Raw genomic sequence first — 22,707 nt, 5'->3', positions numbered from 1 at the left:
GGCTGAATGTCCTCTTCCAGGGAAAAAGATGGACTTTCAATGAACCAGGGCAATTTCAAATGTTCCTTTTGGAATGGCCAGAGCTGAACAGAAGGTTTGATCTCCAGATAAAGGACTCAGGTGAAGCATGGAGATTGGAGGAGAGGGGGGAAATATGAGGGACTTAATGAGGATGAACTGCATGTATTCCTGCATATTAAAATGACACTGATAATACTCATATGAACCTTCTCAGTTAATAGAGCAGGTAGAGGGAGCTTTTATAGTTGAAGCACAGGAGAAAGCTGAATTCGAAGATAAAATATGGTGTAAAAAATGGAGTCAATAGAAAAAAAGGAAAATGTAATGGGAGAAAGAAAAAGGAGTGGGGAATAGGCCAAGATATTTCATATAATAAGATTTTTTTTAATTACAATGAGCTATTGCAAAGATATGGAAGGGGGGAGGCAAGGGGGAATGAGGGAACCTTTGCTCTCATCAGAGGTGGCTAGGAGAGAAACAGCATATATACTCAATGGGGTATAGACATCTGGAGTAAGAAGGAGGGGGGAGCAGGGGGAAGGGGGGGATGGGAATAAAGGAGAGGATGGACCATGGGGGGAGAGTGGTCATATATAAAACATTTTCTTTTTTTACTTCTTGCAAGGGGCTGGGATTTGGAAGGCCTGCCCAGGACCATAGGGCCAGGTGGATGCTGGGTCTAAGGGGTGGTATGGGGGCTCAGGGCTTCTTGGCCCCAGGACCAGGGATCTGTCTGCTGTGCCACTCAGCTACCCTACAGCAGAGTCAGAGCGAAAGGAGAGAAAATATAGTACATGGCAGTGGAGAAATAAGAAAGGAGGAAGCTATGATCAGCAATGACAATGTTGGAAAAATATGGAAGTAACTTTTGCGATGGACGTACCATAAAGAATGCGATCCAGCCATGACAGAATTGGTGGTGTTGGAACAAAGACTCAAGCACATTTTTTTCTTATTATTATTTGGGGGAGGGTGCAGGGCAAATGGGGCTGGGTGGCCTGCCTGGGGCCACATAGCAGGGTGATCTTTGGGTGTCTGAGGCCGGATTTGGACCGAGGTGCTCCTGACTCAAGGGCCAATGCTCTGTCTGCCACCCAGGCACCCCTACTATTATTACTATTTTATTTTATTTTGGGTCTTTTTTTTTTCCTTCTTTTTGGTTTTTGCAGGGCAGTGGGGATCAGGTGGCTTGCATGTCACACGGCTGGGTGATTGTTGGGTCTACGAGGCTGGATGTGGGCTCAGGTGCTCGTGGCTCCAGGGCTGGTGCTTCGTCCATTGTGCCACCTGGCCATACCTACAATTATTACTATTTTTTTTTAATTTTTTTCTCTCCCCTTCACTTTATCACCCAAGCAAGTCTATATTCGTGGGGGGGAGGGGTATTTTGTTTACTCTTAAACAAGAATATTTTATTAATGTAAAAATAAAATTTGTACAAAATAAGAATAAAAAATAAAATAAAATAAAATAAAATAGAATGGATATCCAAAAAAAAGAATGTGGGAGAAAAAAAACGTAGGAGGATGAAGCTTAATCAAAAATGTTAAAACATACAGGGAAGCTTCAAAATCTAAATGGATGTCCCATCAGCTTCTCAATAAGTTCTCCAAAAGATAATTCATTATCTTGCTTCCTAAAACAGATCCTTATCCAAAATTTTGTATTTCTGTTTAGAATATCATTTTACTTTTATAAACAAAAGATTTACAATATTGGAGGCAATCCTGACTGTCTCTCCTTGTCACAAGTATTGAGCTGTCAAGTCTTTTGAATTCTCACTCCATAATAACTTTCTCATTAACATGCTTGTCTCCACTTACACAATTTTTCATTACTTCCTCCATGGACAGCCTCCAAATTTGTCTGCTTGACTATAGTCTCTCTCCCTCTCTAATACATCTTCCATATAAAAAAATAAACTATTTTTTAAGAAACAATTGTTATGGGGCAGCTAGGTGGTTCAGTGGATAGAGAGCACTGGCCCTGGATTCAGGAATAAGGGAGTTCAAATATGGCCTCAAATAATTCATGATTAATTAGGTAATTAATAATTACCTAGCTGTGTGACCTTGGGCAAGCCACTTAACCCCATTGCCTTGCAAAAAAAGAAAGAAAGGAAACAAGTGTTATCAGGTCAACCCACTACTCAAAATGCTTAAGAATGGCTCCAACTGCCTCCAGGACAAAATAAAAATTCATTAAGCTTAGTACTTAAAGACTTCTAGTACTCTTCTAACTTCCAACTTATTCTCCAGACATTTCATATTACATTCATGAATCCTGTGTTTCAGAAAAATTGATTTATATCCCTGAATTTGTCATTCTATTTCCTCTATATGTTTATGCACAAACTCTCCTTCATTCCTAATGTAGTATATTCTCACTCCCATCAGTATCTCCAAAGTTCAGCTCAGTTGTGTAGCCTTCATTAATTTTCCATTATTAGTACACTCTCCCTCCTCAAAAGACCTTATACTTATTTATAGTGTACACTTTGTTTCTCAAGCTAGAATATTAGCCCTTAGAGGTCAGGAATTACTGTAGCAGTCATGTATATTTCAACTTTTACTATCTATAATGACAGTAACATCTAAATAGGTAAAAAAGGGCTCTGGAAATCAGGGAGAGGTCTTAGAACTCAGGCAATGAAACCCAAAGGCATTCTTTATAAGAGAGCTCCTCAGGTCACCCATCTCTTAAATTTCATCTCCTCTTTAGACAAAATTCAAAGCACAGCAAATTAGGTTTCATCTATAGTGGTAACATAACCAATTCCTACTTCCTCATTCTGTTTAACTCTTATCTATTTCTTTCCATAAATCCTCCATGGGGAGTGGGGAGTTCTACCATACTGAGGGGAGTACTTATTTAAAGTCAGACATATTGACCTAAATACCAGTTATATGATCATGAGAAAGTATTTTAATTTCTTTGTATCTTAGTTTCTTCAGCTTTTAAATGAAAACATTAGAAAAGATGGCCTCTAAAGTTTCCTTCCTAGATCTAAATATATAATTCTATGACTGTTTTTTAAAAATACTCCCAATGCAATAGATTCTTAATGTGTGTGGAATTGACATTTGAATATAGGTTGTTCCTGAATAAAGATTTACTACATCTTAAAAGAAAAAAGTATATACACATAGGAAAAAGACCCATTACAGGTCACATTCAGGCTAATTCAAGTTAGTTATCTAAATAAAAACCATATTTTGTATTTGAATCAATTCCTTTTCTTTCCCTTATTGTCTTTTTGTTTCAGTTTCTTCTTCCCAACATTACCACAATCTCATCTTCTTCACAAACTTTAAATTCCTGACCTTTCTAATGCAGACATTTCATCCTTTCTAACTCTACTTCCTTTCTTTTGTCCCAACTGCTGCCAGTCCCATTCCAATCTCCTTATTTTTCTGCATTAGCTTCAGTTCTGGTTTCACTTGCTTCTAGATGAAAAGAAGGATTTAGACTTCAAGGAGACCAGCTTTGCTAATCAAGCATGGAAGAGAATACAGAGCCCTACTATGTATTTCTTCAATCTAGGATGCCAAAGCTTCCACTCATAAATATGCATAATTATTCTCAAGGATATTATAAAAATTAAGGAATCATAGAATATCATAGCTGAAAAAGTCATCAGGTAGCATTTAATTTGACTCACAGTTAAAATAAAGTCACTACTACCTGACAGGCAGGGATAGGCAGTCAAGGAAGTCAGGGGAGGCATAGGAGGAAGAACCTATCCTGATATATTAAAAGTAAAATAAAAATGATAAAAAAAATCAATATTTGTATTCTGATTTGCTATATATGTATTTTTATATGATTCCAATCATTTTCATAGACAAGAACAGTTCAATTTGTATTTTAGCCTCAAAAATGGGGAAAGATGCAAGGTGAAGCAGTGGTAAACTGTGCCTCCCCCTTAGATTGTGCATTCATTCACAATATACTAAGCATGTGCCTGTTGCCACTTCTCTATGTGTCACCAGTGTAATTTTTTGATCCTTTTATTATAAATGCTCATTTTCCACAGGACTGCTAACCTTAATTTTACTCACTTGAAAAACCACTTGGTGAGACAGTCAATACATGTGCCCCACTGAAGGGGGCCTGTACTATTAATTACTATTAAGTTCAAACAGTGCAAATTCTGACTATGATACTATTTGTGCCTCCCCAGACATGGACCCCCCACACCTCACTGCTGAAAGGTAGTGCTCATGCTGCCTCATTCTTCTTGAAGACTCCAGTGAGGGGAAATCAACAACTTTAGGGGGAGGTGATATCTCTTTTGGAATCATTAGGAAGATTTTTTGACATTAAGTCTAAATCTGCCTCTCTGAAACTTCCACCCTTTGTAACTGTCTTCTGGGAACATGCAGAACAAACAATTTCATTCTCAAGAGCTCTCCACAGATTAACTTCCCCTATAGAATTTTAGTCCAAAGGATTCTTCCTCATCTACTGGCCTTTGGAAATTCTATCCCAAGTGGAGGGTACAATGTCCTTTTTCCCTTTCTCAGTGAAGTCTATTAATTGTTTTCACTTCCTCTCCTGTCACTCTGAAAAACAGCTCATCACTCAAATGCAACTGCACTTTCCAAAGTTGCCAATAAGCTCTTGAATGTCAAATTTGATACTCTCTTCTCAATTCTCATCCTTCTTGACCTTCCTAGTGCATTTCATATTGTTAACCACTCTCCCCTCATTGGGTTTTCATGACTCTCATCTGCCATAGTTCTCCTACTAGATCCTTTCACAATCTCATTTGATATTTCATCTTCACATCACATTCTCTACCTCTGGGTATTCTCCTAGGTCCTGCCAGTCCTCGACTTTCTCCATTTTTTTCTGTATTCTCTCTCAGAGACCTTATGAGCTCCAGTAGGTTTAAGTATTTCTATGCAGATAACAGATTATACAGATCTATTTATCTAACACTTTTATCCATTTCTTTCTTGCTTTTTTTTTTAGGTTTTTGCAAGGCAGATGGGGTTAAGTGGCTTGCCCAAGGCCACACAGCTAGGTAATTATTAAGTGTCTGAGACCAGATTTGAACCCAGCTACTCCTGACTCCAAGGCTGGTACTTTATCCACAGTGCCGCCTAGCCGCCCCGCTTATCCATTTCTATACCTTGAGTTTTAGGGTCCTCCATCGCTAATTACATGGATAATATTCCATATGTCCAAAATGGAAATGTGTTAGGTTCCTGATTTCTGTTGAAGACAACATTATTTTTTTAAGTTTTCCAGGTTATTAAACATTATTTTTGACGTCTTAGTTTTCCTCATCATACACAATTCAATCATGTGCCAAATCTGACCATTTCTACTTCCACAATGTCTCTCATCTGACTCTTTTTATATAATAGGTACTATACATTACTTTTGACCCTCATTACCTCTTCCATAGATTATTGCAATGGCCACTTAATTGTCTCTTCCAATTTCCATCATTCATTCATCTTGCTAAACCATTTTCCTTAAATACAGATATGACCATCAATTTTCTACCCAAAAGATTCTGGTGGCTCTTTACTGCATCAAGCACCGAACATCATAACTTGTCCCAAGCTATCATTTTAGACTCCTCTTTTACAACCTGCCATCTAGGTAAACTGGTTTTCTATCTGTTCCTCATACACTGTACTATATTGTTCAAATCCATGTTTTTAAACTGGCTTTCTCTCATAACACTTCCTCCTCCTCTCGTATTCATAAAACTTGCTTCAATATATACTTCAATTATCTCCTTATGGGCCTCCCAATGACTATGTCAATAATTTTTCTATTCCTTAAATATTCTATGCTATAAGCGTCAAACATATGCTCAAGTCACCCCAAAATATAAGCTTAAACAAATTTAACTGAGAAAATTTTAAAAATTAGATCTCAATTAATGAACATTTATTAAGTGCCTAAAATGTATCAGGCACTCTGCTAAGTGCTGGCTATAAAAAGAAAAGTGCAATAGAACACAGATGATGTTAATATGTGGTTTTGTAAATCACTATGTGGTTCACATGAATCTTTTATGTATGGTGCAATTTGAAAATATACCATTATTTTATTGTATCATTCATTATGCCCACATCTTATTTTCTTTTTCTTTTGGATTTGTTTTTTTTTTTGTTTGATCCCCATATGTTTGAGCACATATCTTTGCCTATTTGTATGAGGAAACTGAGGCAATTTTTTTTGAATTTCCTAAGTTTTATTTCTCAAAATTTTCCCCTAAATTCTAAGGAAGTGACTCTTTTCTTATTGAGGCCAATACTGTCAATGTTTTCATTTTAATTTGGAGGGAGAATGGAGGTATAAGCTTGTCCAAATCACAAACTTATCACTTTAGAACTGTATAAGGGGGCTGCTGTATGGCTCAGTGTATAGAGCACGGGCCCTGGAGTCAGGAGTACCTGAGTTCAAATCTGGCCTCAGACTCTTAATAATTGCCTACTGTATGACCTTGGGCAAGTCACTTAACCCCATTGCCTTGCAAAACAAAAACAAAAACTGGAAGAGAACTCCCCTGAGCTTACCAAATGACTTATCCCTTTCCCACCCAACCTCTTAATTCTCTTCCTGATAGCTTTTTTCTTCCTACCTATATTCTCAGATCTCCATTCTTTTAAAAAAAATTTTTAAAGTATGAAAAACTCAAATCTGACCTATTAATTTAATTTTTTTTAGTATTCACCAATAGGTTTTTGCAAGGTTTTGAATTTCATATTTTTCTCCCTCCCCCCCAACAGAAAGCAATTTAATATAGGCTCTACATGTGCAATCATGCTAAACCTTTATCTATATTAATTGTGCTGTGAAAGAAGAATCAAATCCAAACAGAAGAAAAAAACATTAGAGAGAGAATAAAGACAATACATAAAACAACTTTGAAAAATTGAAGATAGTAAGCTTTGGTCTACATTTAAACTTCATAGTTTTCTCTCTGGAGAAGGATGGAATTTTCCATCACAAGTCTCTTGGAACTGACTGATTATTTTACTGCTGAAATGAAAAAGTCCATCTTAGGTGAACATTGCTTTTGTTAGTGTGTATAACTTTCAGATCTTCATACTTAAAATCTTTCAACCATGACATTCTCTCAAATTACAATAATGTTATGTCTGTTCCATAGCAAACCAACTGGATTGATTACAGATTTATTTAACCTCAACTGGGTGTTCACTGTAATGCAATTCTGTTATTTTCCCCTAATCTTCAAAATTAGCTGTTTTAGATTTTTCCCTCCAAAGTCTTGTACAATCCTTTCTCTTCTCTTCTCTCCCTCTCAGGAGATAAACTCAATGAACAATAATAAACCTCATATATTCCACTTAGTATAGGCAATTCATAAATAATGGAATTAAATCACCCTCTATGAGCATCACTGTAAAAGTTAAAGGAATTCTTTTAATGTGTATAGAACCTACTTCTTTAAAACATGGTGAAGGATTTCTGATTTGTTCTAGCATTGCCCATTTAACTGTTGCTTGTCGTATATTTCCATCATATTCACGAGAACTCTGTGTGCCACTGGGAGTGCCTCGAGAGCGCTCATATCCTGGTTCATTAAAATATGGCTCAGCAACTAATATAAGGGACTGGACAGATACCAAGACCTGTGGGAAAAGCAGATGATACCAAGTAAGTACTTAAATAAAAAACTTTTATAGATTCAATTTCTTCAGTTTAAGGACTATTCAAACTACTAAAAAATCTCACACTGCAATGTATGTAGCATTATAAAATACTCTTTAAAATATCTTTAAAATATTATATATACTATGCTTTCTATGTGATATCTATAATTTTTAGAGTAAACATATGTACAATATAATGAAAATAAAAATTCTTACAAAGACAAGAAAAAAGTGCTTTCTGAGTCAATAAAATGCAAATTAGTGTATTCATTTTTTAAAAATGTGTAATATTTAACTAGAAGAAACAATATACTGATTATGTTAGAAAAAATAATTTTTTGTGATATACAGCTATATTGACACTGTTTTCATTCATTTAAAAGTCTCTTTTTAATAGAAACCAGGAAAAAATAAAGATTGAGAAAAGATCACTGGATTGAACAATTAAAGATATCATTGGTACCTTTGGGGAAAGCTGTTTTAGGGAAAGCCATTTTGGTGGTTTGATACCAGCAGCTGGATTTTAAGAAGAGAGATGAATAGAAGAACTTAAGAAAGACTACTTTCTTAGGAAGTATGGCCATAAAAGAGAAGAGAGAAAGGGGACAGTAGTAAGCAGGGATAATAGATATAAGGAATTGTTTGGAAAATATTTTCAAACCATAAAACACCATATTATGTAAATTATTATTTATTATTATAATTATTATTATTTTCAAAATTGGTCTTGATAAAAATGTTAAACAAAACAAGTCAGAGAGTAAGATTCCTTCGGATATATGAACTCCCTGTAAGCTGAAACTGAACCAAAGAACTGGTCATTCATAGTCTAGAATTCTTATATAACATGTGTACAAGAACAATAAATTATTAGCCCTTGTTTGTTCTCTTTTTTCTCATCATTTCATCTTTTATTAAATCATTTTCTTGTCTGCAATTTAAAATTGTTTACTAAACTATAACGAGCAATACATTTTTCCTTTCTCCTGTGCATAACACAAAATTTTAATTCTCTAGAGACTGCTATTCCAAGATTTATAGTCATATACCTAAACAAATAAAATTTATTTGTGAGGAAAAGTCCCCCTCTTTTCCCTTCTTCCCCCCCAGTTCTCTTATCATCTCCATGGAAAATTGAGACTAGGTATTTTACAATACTAGGGTTGGGGGAAAAGCTTAATGTACTTAAGTATTACATCAGGTCCTATAGGGAGCATAGTAGTTATTTAATTTTTGACATTATAAGTCTTCACAGCAATAAACAATGTTATGAGATTTTAAAATTTTTATTTCATACATCTTTAATGTTAATCAGCCAGCAAAGAATCACATATTTTATGTTGGAAGAGAACTCATTAGTCGTTTAGTCCAACCCCATCATGTTACAGATGGAAAAAAAAATCACTCACCATCAAAAATGTTATCTAAACATAGGTCCTCTTATTCAAGGGTCAGCGATCTCATCATTTTATGTGTGTGTGTGTGTATATATATATATATATTTATATATATATATATATATATATGTGTGTGTGTATATATATATATATAAAATCCACATATAACTACATTTGGTTTTGATCTAGAGAAAAGCATATTACACTTATATGCAGCTTGGGTTCTGATATTTACAAGCTATGTAATACTGGGATGTACTTGTACCTTCCCAAAAAAAGAATCAAAAAAGTGTTGTGAGAATAATAATATATAAAATGTTTTGTAACCATAAAATGTTTCATTAATTAAAAAAACAAAATACAGAAACAAAATCAACTGGAAAGACAGTGAATGGTTAGTTATAAATGCTGAATAAAAGTGGTCAGTTTCTTCAGAAATAAAAACAATTAATTACATTCATCAATATTCACTGATAAAGAATGTACTATGATGGACAGAAATGATTAAAATTTTGCTAAAACTGAAGCATTTTAGGAGACTTAAACCTTGAGTTGAAATCTTTAAGCTAGAAACCACTTAGTACTCAATTTTTCTGAAGTAATTTTCTTAGTCCTGCAGCTGTTTTTCTCTTAATTGCTAGTGTCTGTATTTCTTCCCCAGAGTACTTACATTTGCTAACTATGCTCACCTGCAGTTTTCAAAAAGGAAATTTCAATAAAAAACAAGCAGAGCAATGAAAACTCCGTTTTGACCTGTGATTTTTTTTATGAATTGAAGAGTAAGTAGGAAAAAATATTATTTCCCAACTCCTTTAAACAATTAGAAATTTGCACTAAAAAGAAAATGGATTTGACAAATCTTCAATTAGAATATTTTTCAGGTTTTCTATTATTCTGATAACATTTGCAATAGCCCACCTTTTCAAATTTCAAAAACTATTGTTTCATATTCTGAATGAAGACTTGAGCATGAACCCTTTCTGGTAATCATAATAGATAAATTTAGAAATAATACTAATCTCCTCATCCCCCAGGCCTGTACAACATAAGATGCCATTTACCACAAATTTAAAAATGAAAAAATAAAAGGTTGAATTTATTATAAGATTAATAAAACTAGCTAAAATTTCAGAAATTAAATGACTTAAGCTAACAACGTTTGATTTCAAAACTACATGGTCAGTTAATTATTTCCTATTTAATTATCTCTGTCATTCACTTTAAGTCCTTTGAGATGTCAACAAGTTATGTGATAGAGCTTTTACAATGCTTCACAGTGTCTACAATGTGCCAGGAACTGTGCCTCATGAGTAAGCAAGATACAAAGAAAAGCAAACACCAATCCATGTACTCACAATCTAATGGGATGAAAATAATGCAAACAAAAATATGCAAACAAGATATAAAGGGGGTAAATTCAAGGGAATCTCAGAAGGAAGACACTAATATTAAGAAGGAATGAGAAATTTTTTTTAAGGATTTTTTTTTTTTTGCAAGGCAATAGCCACCCCAGGACTGAGAAATTTCTTGTAGAAGGTGGGACTTTGGCAGGGACTTGCAGGAGGCCAGGAGGCAGAGATGAGGAGCAAGAATTCCAATTGTTGCTTAGAGTCAGGGAAATGCATAGAAGTTGGAGAGAGATGGATCAGCAAGGAAAATCTGTGTTACCAGATTGTAGAAGGGAATCAGTGGAGTTTACTGAATGGGGGAGTCACAAAGTTAAGAGTTGTCCTTTAGGAAGATGGACAACTGATCTTCATTACTTGCAGATTGCATATGTGTAAATTTACCTACACAATAAAATGTATTTGTAACCTCAAAATCAACACACATGTTGAAGTCAAACATTTGCCTTTTTGTTTCAGGTTTCATACTGTTATCAATTATCCTTTTGGCGATCAATTTAGTAACATATTATACATATATGTTTTTTATTTTTGTGCTGTATAAAATGATCCCCAAGAAGACACAAGTCAGCAAGACTCACTGGCAGGTTACTTTCAAGGTGCAGGGAAGAGGGCTTCTATCAGGATGGGCAGTAGCAGAAGAGAGAAGGGGGGCATATGTAAGAAAACTTTCAAAGAGAGAAACAATAGGATGACAATTGATTAGATATGGGGGAGTAAGAGAGAAAGGTTGTAAGGCTGGATACCAGAAAAGACAATAGTGCTCTTTTTTCTTTTTCTTTTTTTTGGGGGGGGGGTGGGCGTTTGCAAGGCAGTGGAGTTAAGTGACTTGCCCAAGGTCACACAGCTAGGTAATTATTATTAACTGTCTGAGGCTGAATTTGAACTCCTAACTGTAGAGCTGGTTCTCTATCCACTGTGCCACCTAGCTGTCCCAATAATGGTATTCTCAATATTAATAAAAAAGATAAGAAGAAGAAGAAAAGGCTTAGATAGGGAAAGTTCTGTTGAAATGTTAATATGGTGAATAGAAGAGATTAGAGCTATATAAATATATCTGAAAACCATCATCATTAAGATAATAATTAAATCTGTGGGAATTAATGAGGACACCAAGTGAAATAGAGGGAGAAGAAAAGACAACTCAAGAGTCTTCAGAGACACAGGTAGTAGATATGTCCTGGTTGAGGGCAGTCGAAGAAACTGAGGAATAAGCTGGAGATGCAAGATGTCACGAAAATCTAGAAACTATCTAGGAGAAGTGGGAGATGGACATTGTCAAATCCAAATCCCAAAACAGATCAAGTAGGATGCGGCTAGAGAAAAGACCATTAAATCTGACAATGAATAAGAGATCATTCAGAAGTATAGGGGACAAGGGGCAGCTAGGTGGCACAGTGGATAGAGCACTGGCCCTGGAGTCAGGAGTACCTGAGTTCAAATCTGACCTCAGACACTTAATAATTACCTAGCTGTGTGGCCTTGGGCAAGCCACTTAACCCCATTGCCTTGCAAAGCTGAATAAGGGGCAATTCAAACAGAACCAAAACAAAACCCTCCTACTTTACTTCTTTCATATATATATATATATATATATATATATATATATATATATATATATATATGTATATATATATACACACACATACACACACACATATATGTATATATATGTATATTATATATGTTAGAGATCATAGTCAAGCTCTACTTCATATTGAATCAAAGAATTTTACCCCATATTCTTCTCAATGATACGTAAAGTTAAAATTAATAAAATCCTAGAGTCAAGTCACCAGAAAAGCAGCATTGTGCAGTAGAAAGTGATGAACTTGGGAGTCAAGAGCTGTTCATTTCTAGTTTTGTCTACATCTACAAAACAATTTCTAACTAAAGTTCTATGTAAGTATGAACTGTTATTAAAATGGCATTTCTACTCTGCTAACAGTGATTTTGGATGCTTCATTCATCCTCAGATAAGCTCAAAGTTACTATTAACTATGTCACTGCTTATTTTACTTTGATGGTCAGTTCCCAAATTTTGGTAGTTTCTAGTGTAACATATATAATCTTCTTTAAGTTTTCATTAGCATAGGTTCATAGTTGGTATTAGGCTATAAATTCCAAGAAGGCAGACTGTTTATATGAGTTTACAGGAGTTTCATAAATTCATCAAATTTGGGAAAAAAAGTCATTTGATAATAACAATAAATAATACTAAGAGTTTTTTAAAAATATGCCTTAATTAAGAAGTCTAGTCAACCTCTTACAGTAAATGACAAAATTGTCAATGATCTTTTATGAATATTTTGAACTTGCTATGCCAGAAATAAGATTGTTTAAAATTAAATGCACATATTTTCACATATGAAAATGTATTTTCTACTTCAAAGCTAACAAAATCATTACTGTGCTATGCAACTCAAAAACATAGGCTTAAAAAATTCTGTTGTACCTTTAAGTATATTTGTTTTAAATAATCTTAATATCTAGCATCAAGGTCAAAATTATTTTCATTCAAGAATAACCAAAACTCCAAAGAAGCATTGGAACAAGTGAAAAAATATTATTATCCAATTAAGATACATAAATTCTGTTTCATAAAGTTCCTTGTATTTATAAGCCTTGGTACTTAAAAGACTATTTGAGGGATTTGAAATTCTACACAAAAATTCATGACAGGGGTAACATTAATCTCAGGTATCCTTTGTAATATAGTGGTTAACCTTAGGTGGAAGAAATAGCATGGTTTCTTTTTAGAAATCTAAATTTGTATTGGGGCTAGATTCTTCCCTTGTAGGCAGTTAGAAACATTACTATTACTTGGTTTCTGCTCTTAGGAAGTCTTAAAAAAAAAAATCAGTCAAATAGTTATGTGCCTTTCCTACACCAAAAAGACTGACAATTAGAGTCATAGGAGTCAGGAGGAATCTCTGCAGCTGTTTAGTCTAATTTATATGTAAAAGGTTAAATATTCATTAAATGGTAATCCAACCTTTGCTTGAAGAGATTAAAGGGGTTGGGAGGTCTTGGCAGTCAGTCTATTATGTTTGGTTTTTTTTTTTTAGGTTTTTGCAAGGCAAATGAGGTTAATAGTGGCCCAAGGCCAGACATAGAGATAATTATTAAGTGTCTGAATTAGAACTCAAGAACTCCTAAATCCAGGGCCAGTGCTCTATCCACTGTGCAACCTAGTCACCCCAAGTCTGTTTTCAGAAAGTTTTAGTTTGACACTTAGTAGGGAATTAACAAATATTTGTCTTGTTCCTTTCATCCATCCTATACAGTGTTATCACATTCCTCTTAAACAAAAACCCAGACAGAAACCTTAAACAAACAAACAAACAAACAAAAAAACCCAGAAACCCAGAGTGTGGACTCATATATCCAAGTTTAACTTCCACCAGTTTACTCAGAGTCTTAATAGCTAACTCCAGGGCTCTAAAATCCTCAGTGCTTTCTGGGCCTTCTCTACCTCTGCCCCAGAAAATTCATCCTGAAAAGTATATCCACATGGTACCTTCACTCCCTTTTCTTTATGTGTAATATTCTCCCATTAGAAGATAAACTTTGAGAGGAGAGACTACTGAACATCATTTTTTGCTGTTTGTTTTTTCCAGTGCTTAGTTTAGTAATAGGCACATATTCTTAAGTAATTATAAAGTGACTATAATGTGTTTTAAGAACAAGCATATTGAATATACCACTGAGATGCCTTTAATATAACATGAATGATTATCTAGGACCCTTTACAACTAATATTCTATTTCTCAGATTGTACTGTAAGATCCAAATTATAACATTATAGATAGAAGTAACAGGACCAATCAGTAAATGATAAAATTTTATTCACACTGGCTCAAGGAATCCCAATGAAGAATGCTTAGAAACATATAAAAGAGAATAAATAGTAAAAGTGATGACAAGATAATATTCTTCATTGCCTAATCATTAGCATAATACTTAAGAAAGAATGAAATAAAATACCATAAAGTCACTACAAATTATTTTCATATTTCTGTTGAGTCATGCCATCTGTATTTTGAGACAAAGTACATGGATATTCCTTATTGTTTGAGAGTCATTTCCCTAATCCTCTGGGTCTCAATTTTCTTTTATGTAACAATGACAGACAAGATCAGAAGTTCACAAACTTTTCAGAGGCCTCAGTTTAAATTACTGAGGACCCTGAGCTTTTGCTTATATGGGTTATAATCTAATGATATATACTTCATTAGAAATTAAGTTGACACAAAAACATCATTTAAAATAATAACAAACCCATTAGATATTAACATATCATTTTTATGAAAATAACTCAAATTTCTTTGTAAGAACTTTAGTATTATTTTTATTTCTTCAAATTTCTTTAATATGTGATTTAATTATAAGGCAGATGGAGTCTCGTGTCTGCTTATATATTCAATTTGTAAGCACATAAAGAAAATCTAGCCTCACAAAGATATGTATTATATTCTTCTTAAAAAATGTTATTTATTTAAGGCAATGGGGTTAAGTGACTTGCCCAAGATTACACAGCTAGGAAATTAAGTGTCTGAGGCTAAATTTGAACTCAGGCACTCCTGATTCCAGGGCCAATGCTCTATCCACTGCGCCACCTAGCTGATATGTGGTTGGAAAAGTAAAATAGCAAATAAATAATGCTTATTTTTATTATGAAAATAGTTTTGACTTCAGGATTACCAGGGATCTTTAAGACTGTACTTTGAAAACCACCGGATTAGATGATTTCAAACCTTTTGATTAAAATTATATACATACCCTTTAATCCAACCTCCCAACAGTATTTTCTAGATTGGTTCAAATGGTTATATAGGAACTGCAAGCAAAGTCCTTGTTCTGATAAGTTGCTTGGTAATCAGTACCATTCTAATATCTAAGTATGAATAAATTTTAGGAGAAATACTTGTGTGAGCAAATCGCATATCCAACTGTGATTTCTTTTTGTTGTTACTGTTCTTTTATAAGCTTTATTTTTATTTCATTACAATTAAACATAACTTCAAGGTTTCCATGCTTTCTCATTCCCAAAAGTGAATTTTGGAAACCTGCAACTGGTATTCTAATCTACAAGAGACTAATACAACTAATATTAAAACTGGATTAAGAATTTCTGTATTACCAAGTACCATAATTTTTGAGAAAAGGAATTGCAATAATAGCCATCATTAAAATTTTTTAACAAAATTAATAAAAATATTTCTATATAGATTTCTAAGTAAATTTAATTAAAAGAAAGGGAAGATTTATTATGCTAAAAATCAAAAAACTTTATTGAAGACAAACAAGAACTTTTATCTACATATACATACATATACATAGAAATATATATATATATATATAGTGAATTCAAGTAGGAATTATATAATATTATAAAGAAACTGAAGTTGAGAGAGTTTAAAAGGTTTGCTCAGATTAAGTTAATTTATACCTATTAAATATCTGAGGTAGAATATATTTATTCCATAAACAAGAGTTGTTTCTTTGCTTTATTCTTTTTTTTAACTCTCCCCACCTCTTAACCCTTCAAATTCCCCTGTTTTAAGGAAAGCCTAAATCCAAGAAATTAATCAGATTATTTCATGATTAACTTATCTTGTAAAAAGAATTGTTGGTTTCCTCCAAAGGAAATTAATGTTCACTAAAATTTAAAAGCCTTGCATGGACAATGTTGTTCAAGAATTCATTGTGTAAATCTTCTGGTTCATCATCAAGAATTGTTAAATAAAACTATTCAATTCCAAGTCTAGCATTTTAAATTATATGACAAATATATCAGAATTCACACATTTACAATAATCTTTTTTGGGGGTATGTTACCAATTTTATTTTGTGTACTGCATTTTATGAGTTTCTTCAGTCTATATTGTATTAGGAAAAGTCCAAATTATCAGAATTAATCTTCTGTTATAAAGAATTGTAAGGAGAAAAGTTAGTTTCAGCAGTACTGACAGAAAGGTTACAGTTTTTGATGGTTATAGGAATTCAAATCCATAGGTTCAAAGTAACAACAACATTCACATATTTTTACTTTCACAGCATTTTCTAGGAACAAGAAAGTTGAGGACTGAGTTTATAAGTTTGTTCTCCAGTGTCATTATTCTAAGGTTCATAAATGTTCTTTTGGGATTGAAGACTTTCTCACTTACATTGCATCCATAAGGTTTCTCTCCAGTATGAATATTCTGATATTCAGTAAGTCAATGTTATAGCTAAAGGCCCTGCCATATCCATGACATTCAAAAGCTTTCTCTTCCAGTATGAATTCTCTGATGTTGAACAACTATCGAGTTCCTCCAGATGGTCATTTCATATTCATTTTATTCATAAATTCTCTCTTAAGCATGATTTCTCACATAGGAAACAAGTCTTGATTCCTGTCTAAAGTTCTTTCCATATTCATGACCTTTAAAAGGTTATTCCCAGTATCAATTCTCAGAAATCTATACATGTAGACTTTCTTAAATTTTACAGTGATATAAGAAAAGTTTGCTGATCTTCTGTGTAAAAGCTTTTCCACATTCATCAAATTAATAAGATTTCTCTTTAGCATAAATCCTGATATTTTATAACTCCTAATATCTGACTAAAAATTTTTCCACAATTGTTAATATTTTTAATTTTTTCACTACAATTAACTAATTTTGAGTAATATGTATGCTACTGGAGGTCTGATCACTTTTAGTATCTAAATGTACTTTCTCTCCAATATGTATAACACAATTTTCATATTTATCATAACTTAAAAACCAATTGACAAGTCTCCTTTATGTGTGAATACAATCTGCCTTTTGTTTTTATATCATATTGATAGATGAAATTCTTTCCAATACATGCTTTTAACTGTGGAAAAGTTCTTTGGGAAAAGTCTTTGAAATATTTTGTTTCAGGGGCAGCTAGGTGGCATAGTGGATAAAGCACCGGCCTTGGAGTCAAGAGTACCTGGGTTCAAATCCGGCCTCAGACAATAATTACCTAGCTGTGTGGCCTTGGGCAAGCCACTTAACCCCATCTGCCTTGCAAAAACCTAAAAAAATATATATATATTTTGTTTCACATGCACTGTCTCTTTACTTGATAGGGAAACTTCATGTCTGTGGTTTGAACATGCCCAGAAAGCTTCACTTTGTTTTGCTGTTTTTTAAATAAGGCACGACATATCTGGAATTTGCCAAATTTGAAGGGATGGAGACCTTTCATTTGGATTCTTGCTTGGGATGATTTTTCTACAGAGAGGTCCATTTTTTGATTAAATTATCTGGTATCAGGGCTATTTCATTCATTCACTCTCACCTAGATAGCTGCTTCTTGGGCCATCTCCCTTTGACATTCAGAACCTTTCCCCTCACTCCAACTGTATAGTCCTAGTCAGACCAGGTTCTAGTAGCATCACATCCCTATAAAGCTCCTTCTGCGAGAGATGAGGGTACCTATAATCTGCTTGTGTTAATTCCACAGTCACATATTTGAATGTTACTGATTCTTGGTAATCCTTCTTTGGGCAGGAGTATAAGGGCAATTTCCACTGCTCAATGCTTGCAATGGCTGGGAAAGTACCACATCCTTAGAAATCATATCATCTTCCCAGAAAGGAAGAATGTTGAGAAGTATGGTGCCTGAGGCTTTTCTTGACTTGTGCTGCCCACTTATTTTACCTCAATCTCTCTCTAGTTGCCAGGGTTTCATTTTTAAATTAGTCATTTGGGGTTTTGGGCTGAGGGAATTAGTATGAGAGTGAGTGAATGTGTGTGAGTGTGCATAATGTGTATGTAAATATTCCAATAAGACTGGTCATCAAATTTTTGTTTGAGAATGCATTTCAGCATATTATTTTCAATATTCTCACTAAGCAATTTTTCTTCTGGGGGATCTGATTTAAAGTATAAGAAGCAATAGCATGATAGTTGTTGAACTAGATAATAATACTTCTAGTTAACAATGAGGTTAAAAATTTTTTTTTCTTGTAAGACTTTTGACTCAGAAGGCAATTTATTTTTTGTTTCTTTTGTAAGGCAGTGGGGTTAATGATTTGCCCAAGATCACATAGCTAGGTAATTATTGAGTGTCTCAGACCAGATTTGAACACAGGTCCTCCATAGGGTTGGCATTCTTTCCATTGTGCCACCCAGAAGCCTCTCTGAAAATAATTTGTAAAAAAGAATTCCAAACTATTTTGAGTGACAGACATGTTTGTTTTAATAAGTACTTCTTCAAAAGACCTACTTTAAAGAAGATATCCATGTTTTACTGAATTTGTTGACAGTTTAATTTTTTTTAAGACATACTATTTTGATGAATAATGCGGGTACACATTGGGGACATTATTTTTATTAGTTCAATGGAGGGAAAGGGTAATAAAAGAATGAATTAATAAAAGAAAACACTCCCATTGAAGAGAATTAATAGGGAGTATTTTTTGGAAAAAAGACATACAGTTTACAGGATTTAACGTGAACCCTATTATATTTTAAAATCATTATGATAAAATGCCATATGATGTATAACAAAATCTTACAAATCCCAAAATTCTAAATACTTGTTAATCACTAATAACAAATTAATGTAACTTATTCATCATTATTTATTCTGTTTATACCAGTTATAACAAGAGAAAAAGGAAACAAATTATGTTGGAATAAGAAATAGTGAAACATAGTGTAAGTAAATACTCACTATACATTGGCATAATGCTTGTATAATAAATTAAACATTAAGTACCTTTGTCACAAATAGAATAAAGTATTGCTAAGGACAAGGAGAAATTGTATACTACAATCAGAAGCTATACTTAGTTTAGATATGTCTTTTTTTTTGGTAAAGCAAGGGTGTAAAGTGGCTTGCCCAAGGCCACACAGCAAGATAATTATTATTTTTTTTGTCTGTTAGAGAAATGTTTATGGCATGAAGTATTGTGTAAGGAATACACGACAATATACATTAGGATCTTTACAATATTAAATGCATAATTTACAATTCTACAGGTATCTTACAGAGGAAGGTGAGTGGTGTGCCATCTCTTCAGCTATGGAAGGATGGGGAAGCTTTTTCCATCAGTGAGAGTATAAAGTATCACACTATATAAAATCAAAGAAGGAGCAGCTTAGCTTTACAGCTCCCAAAACACCAGACACAGCCGGCTAAGTACCTGTTTGCACAAGGGAAGGAACAGGCCCTTGAGGGGTTCGTTTGTTTCCATTCTAGGTCAACATTGTTTCTGTTAAATTCATCATTGGACTGAGGGTTCTGGGATCACCAGAAGAGCTCAGTCCCTCTCCTTAATGACCACATTCGTCTAAGAACAGTTTAATTAAAATTCAGTGTCTACAACAGGATTCTATAAATTAATGTGGGAGAAACTAAATTGTGATTTGCGCACAAATTAGTGACTGAGGCCCCCAAACATGCCACACGGCAAGGAGCAGGATTTCACAGAATGCTGTTTATAGGCTGGCACCTGCAAACATAGTGCTGTCTCTTGAGTTACAGAAGCGGCTGCTGCTTAAGTCAGAAGAGATGATAACTGTTTTTATTAAAGAAACATTGTAGGGGCCAAATGAAAGGGGTGTGGAGAGACGTTCCCTAAAGAGACAGATACATAGCAGAAGGGCATGGATGCCATCAGTATTTCAAAAATACATTTAAATTTAGAGAAAAAAAGAAACAAAGATATGTCCTGTCCTGCAGTGCTAGAGCATAAAGGGTGGTTCTTTTGACTAAAGCTCAAGACAGAGTGTGTGCTGACTCCAGCCCCCCCCCCCCCACATACATATACACCCACCCCCTTCTCGCCCCTGCAGGGGCAACAGGACCTGAGATGCCCACACATACAAGTATAATGTGGAGAAGACAGGATTGGCATCTTCCTTGGTTTGCTTTGCTAATATGAAAGCTTCCATATTTTGGCCTTGGTTTTGGGGCCACTCCCAAGGTGTATCTTACTTTTGAAAACGGGCCACAATTAGTCACACTGACAGTTTCCTTTTTTAAAAGTACTGAGCACCAGATAAATATGCATCGGTCATTGTCTGTTTCTCCAACCTTGGCAGAGAAGCCACTTTCATTTTAAATATTGTAGAAAAATAAGCCATCTACTAGCATGAACAATCAGAGACATCAGACACACACATGGAGATGTGGAGCATGTCCCGTGAGACAGATGCCTCAAATGAGGCAAGGTGCAGCACAGTGTCACACTGGCCTCAGCCCCTCCCAGGCCTTTCCTCACGGGTCAGGAGGGGGATGGGTATTCGGAAAGGCTGTCAACTGGGCTCCTTCCACACTGATCTTGTCACCAAAGCCCAATCAAACACCCCAGAGCACTGGGTAAGTGCTGGTCAGGTCCAATGTCGCTGATGCTCTGAAGAAATTGCATTCGATCACATTCCTGCAAAACCTCTTGTCCATCCGCCAGGCATGCTCTGGGGCTTTACAGTGAGGACTGAGTGGATGGCCACCATTTCGCTGGCCAAGGGCTCCACACCCAAGTTGCTAACACTGTTCTCCGACCTTTTGGTGCATCCCATGGGGTGACTCAGAACCAAGATGGCGATGGAGGGCCTAGTCCAGGGGCTTCTGCTTGATCCGAATTCTAGTAGGAGCCTGCTGAAGCCGTCTGTCCTGCGGACACAGCATATATTCACTGAACTGAGAGGAATTCACCCCTCCCCCCCGCAGCTTGCAGCCATGCTAAAGCCCTTCTGAAACAGTCTTTCGAGGACCTGGACGGAATTGAGGCGGCAATAGCCATTCAGTGGGAAGCGGATGACGTGTGTGGGGTCCTGGTTCCAGCCAGCATTGACAGAGTTGCACATGATGTCGCCGGTCTCTGGGAAGACTTCCTTGATAAGTGCCTTCTCCCCACTGAGGGCGATGGTCTCGCCGAGGTCAGGGGTCACCCGAACCACAAGGCATTCACAGGCCTGGCCACGGCGCCACTGCTCTTGTTCCTGCTTCCAGCGGTCCAACTCCCTTACCATTAGCTGCAGTTGGTAGTAACGTGCCTCTTCATACAGGAGGCTGAAATCCTTGAAGTCATATGGCAGTAGGAGTTTTAATGTCTGAAGGAAGCTGAGGACATATCTGAATATCTCCCCATCCCAATCAATGAAATAATGTTTCAGACTGTCTAGTAATGATGGGCTCTGTGCCACTGAATAGACTACTTATCCTGGAGTCCAGACATTTGGTGAGGGTAGCCAGACTGCTGGTGTACATGTGTCCCCCTATGTCAATATGCACAGGAGCGTTGGACTCGGTAAGCTGAGCTGGGAGCGGGATTCCATGAGCTGCCAGGAGAGAAACTGGGGACCACGTGAGAGAGAGTCGAGACATGCTTCTTCCCTCCTTGGACATGGGAGGCGCGGCGGCGGCGTGGTCATAGGTCCCCCACCCGCCTCCTCCTCCCCACCCCCACAGCTCAGGGTCTCCTGTGTCCCCCCGCTTCTTTCCACTGCTTTTTGGCTCCTCAGGTCGGTTCAGTCTCATCCTGTAGTTACTTTCTCCCGAGTCCCCCACCCCCCACCCCCCACCCTCCCCCCACCCCTCCCTCCCGCAGGATAATTATTAAGTGCCTGCCATTGCATTGAACTCAGGTATTCCTGACTACAGGGCCAGTGTTCTATCCACTGCACCACCTAGCCACCCCCTAGATATGACTTTCTGATTGCAAAGTTTGTGCTCTATCCAGGGTACCTCTGTTATTTCGGGATAAAAAATTTAAAATCTAAGTTAAAGATCATGCTTCATTTATAAGAAAATTGTACCATGGATTACTTTTTTCCGTCCTGGGGTACATTTTGAAAATACAAGATAGCTAAAATAGTGAATATAAGTTGATAAAAAAAAGCACTTCAACACCTGCAAAAAGTTCCCCATTAAGCCCTTAAAGAGCATTATTGTTCTTGTGCCATGAGAATGAATGCTTATTTGAGCCTAATAACACTTCAGGAGATAAACAAAAAAAGAATAGCATTTAAGGAGTCCAGTATATGCTTAAGTTATGTCATAAAGCTAAATTATTATGGTTTGTATAATTCAGTCATTTCAATTTAATTCAAGTAACTACGGGTAAAATAGGATTCTTTTTAATACACTCAAGCTACATAATTATCCAGGTTAGAGACTTGAAGGGAAAATATGACTTAAAAACTGAGAAAAATTAGTAATTTCTTTTTAATATTAGAAGAACCTTGCTCTTTTTTGTGTAAAGATTTTATTTAT

The 22,707-nt window shown here is 35.5% G+C and overlaps 1 protein-coding gene and 1 pseudogene across 5 annotated transcripts in view; both read right to left on the bottom strand.

Annotated features, from left to right (window-relative positions):
- The window catches only part of BIRC6 (baculoviral IAP repeat containing 6), a 309,262-nt gene that overhangs the window by 15,072 nt on the left and 271,483 nt on the right, over window positions 1-22,707 (bottom strand). For all 5 annotated transcript variants that reach the window (XM_074209682.1, XM_074209678.1, XM_074209679.1 and 2 more), the window contains one exon: window positions 7,455-7,643. In XM_074209682.1, the coding sequence (XP_074065783.1) occupies window positions 7,455-7,643 (189 nt within the window). The remainder of the gene's footprint in view (window positions 1-7,454; window positions 7,644-22,707) is intronic.
- On the bottom strand, window positions 20,288-21,863 carry LOC141515257 (BTB/POZ domain-containing protein KCTD15 pseudogene; annotated as a pseudogene).

The sequence above is a fragment of the Macrotis lagotis genome, chromosome 1, assembly GCF_037893015.1.
Source record: "Macrotis lagotis isolate mMagLag1 chromosome 1, bilby.v1.9.chrom.fasta, whole genome shotgun sequence".
NCBI lineage: Eukaryota > Metazoa > Chordata > Mammalia > Peramelemorphia > Peramelidae > Macrotis > Macrotis lagotis.
The sequence above is the reverse complement of the archived record's forward strand: the minus strand, read 5'-3'. Positions and strand labels throughout refer to the sequence as shown.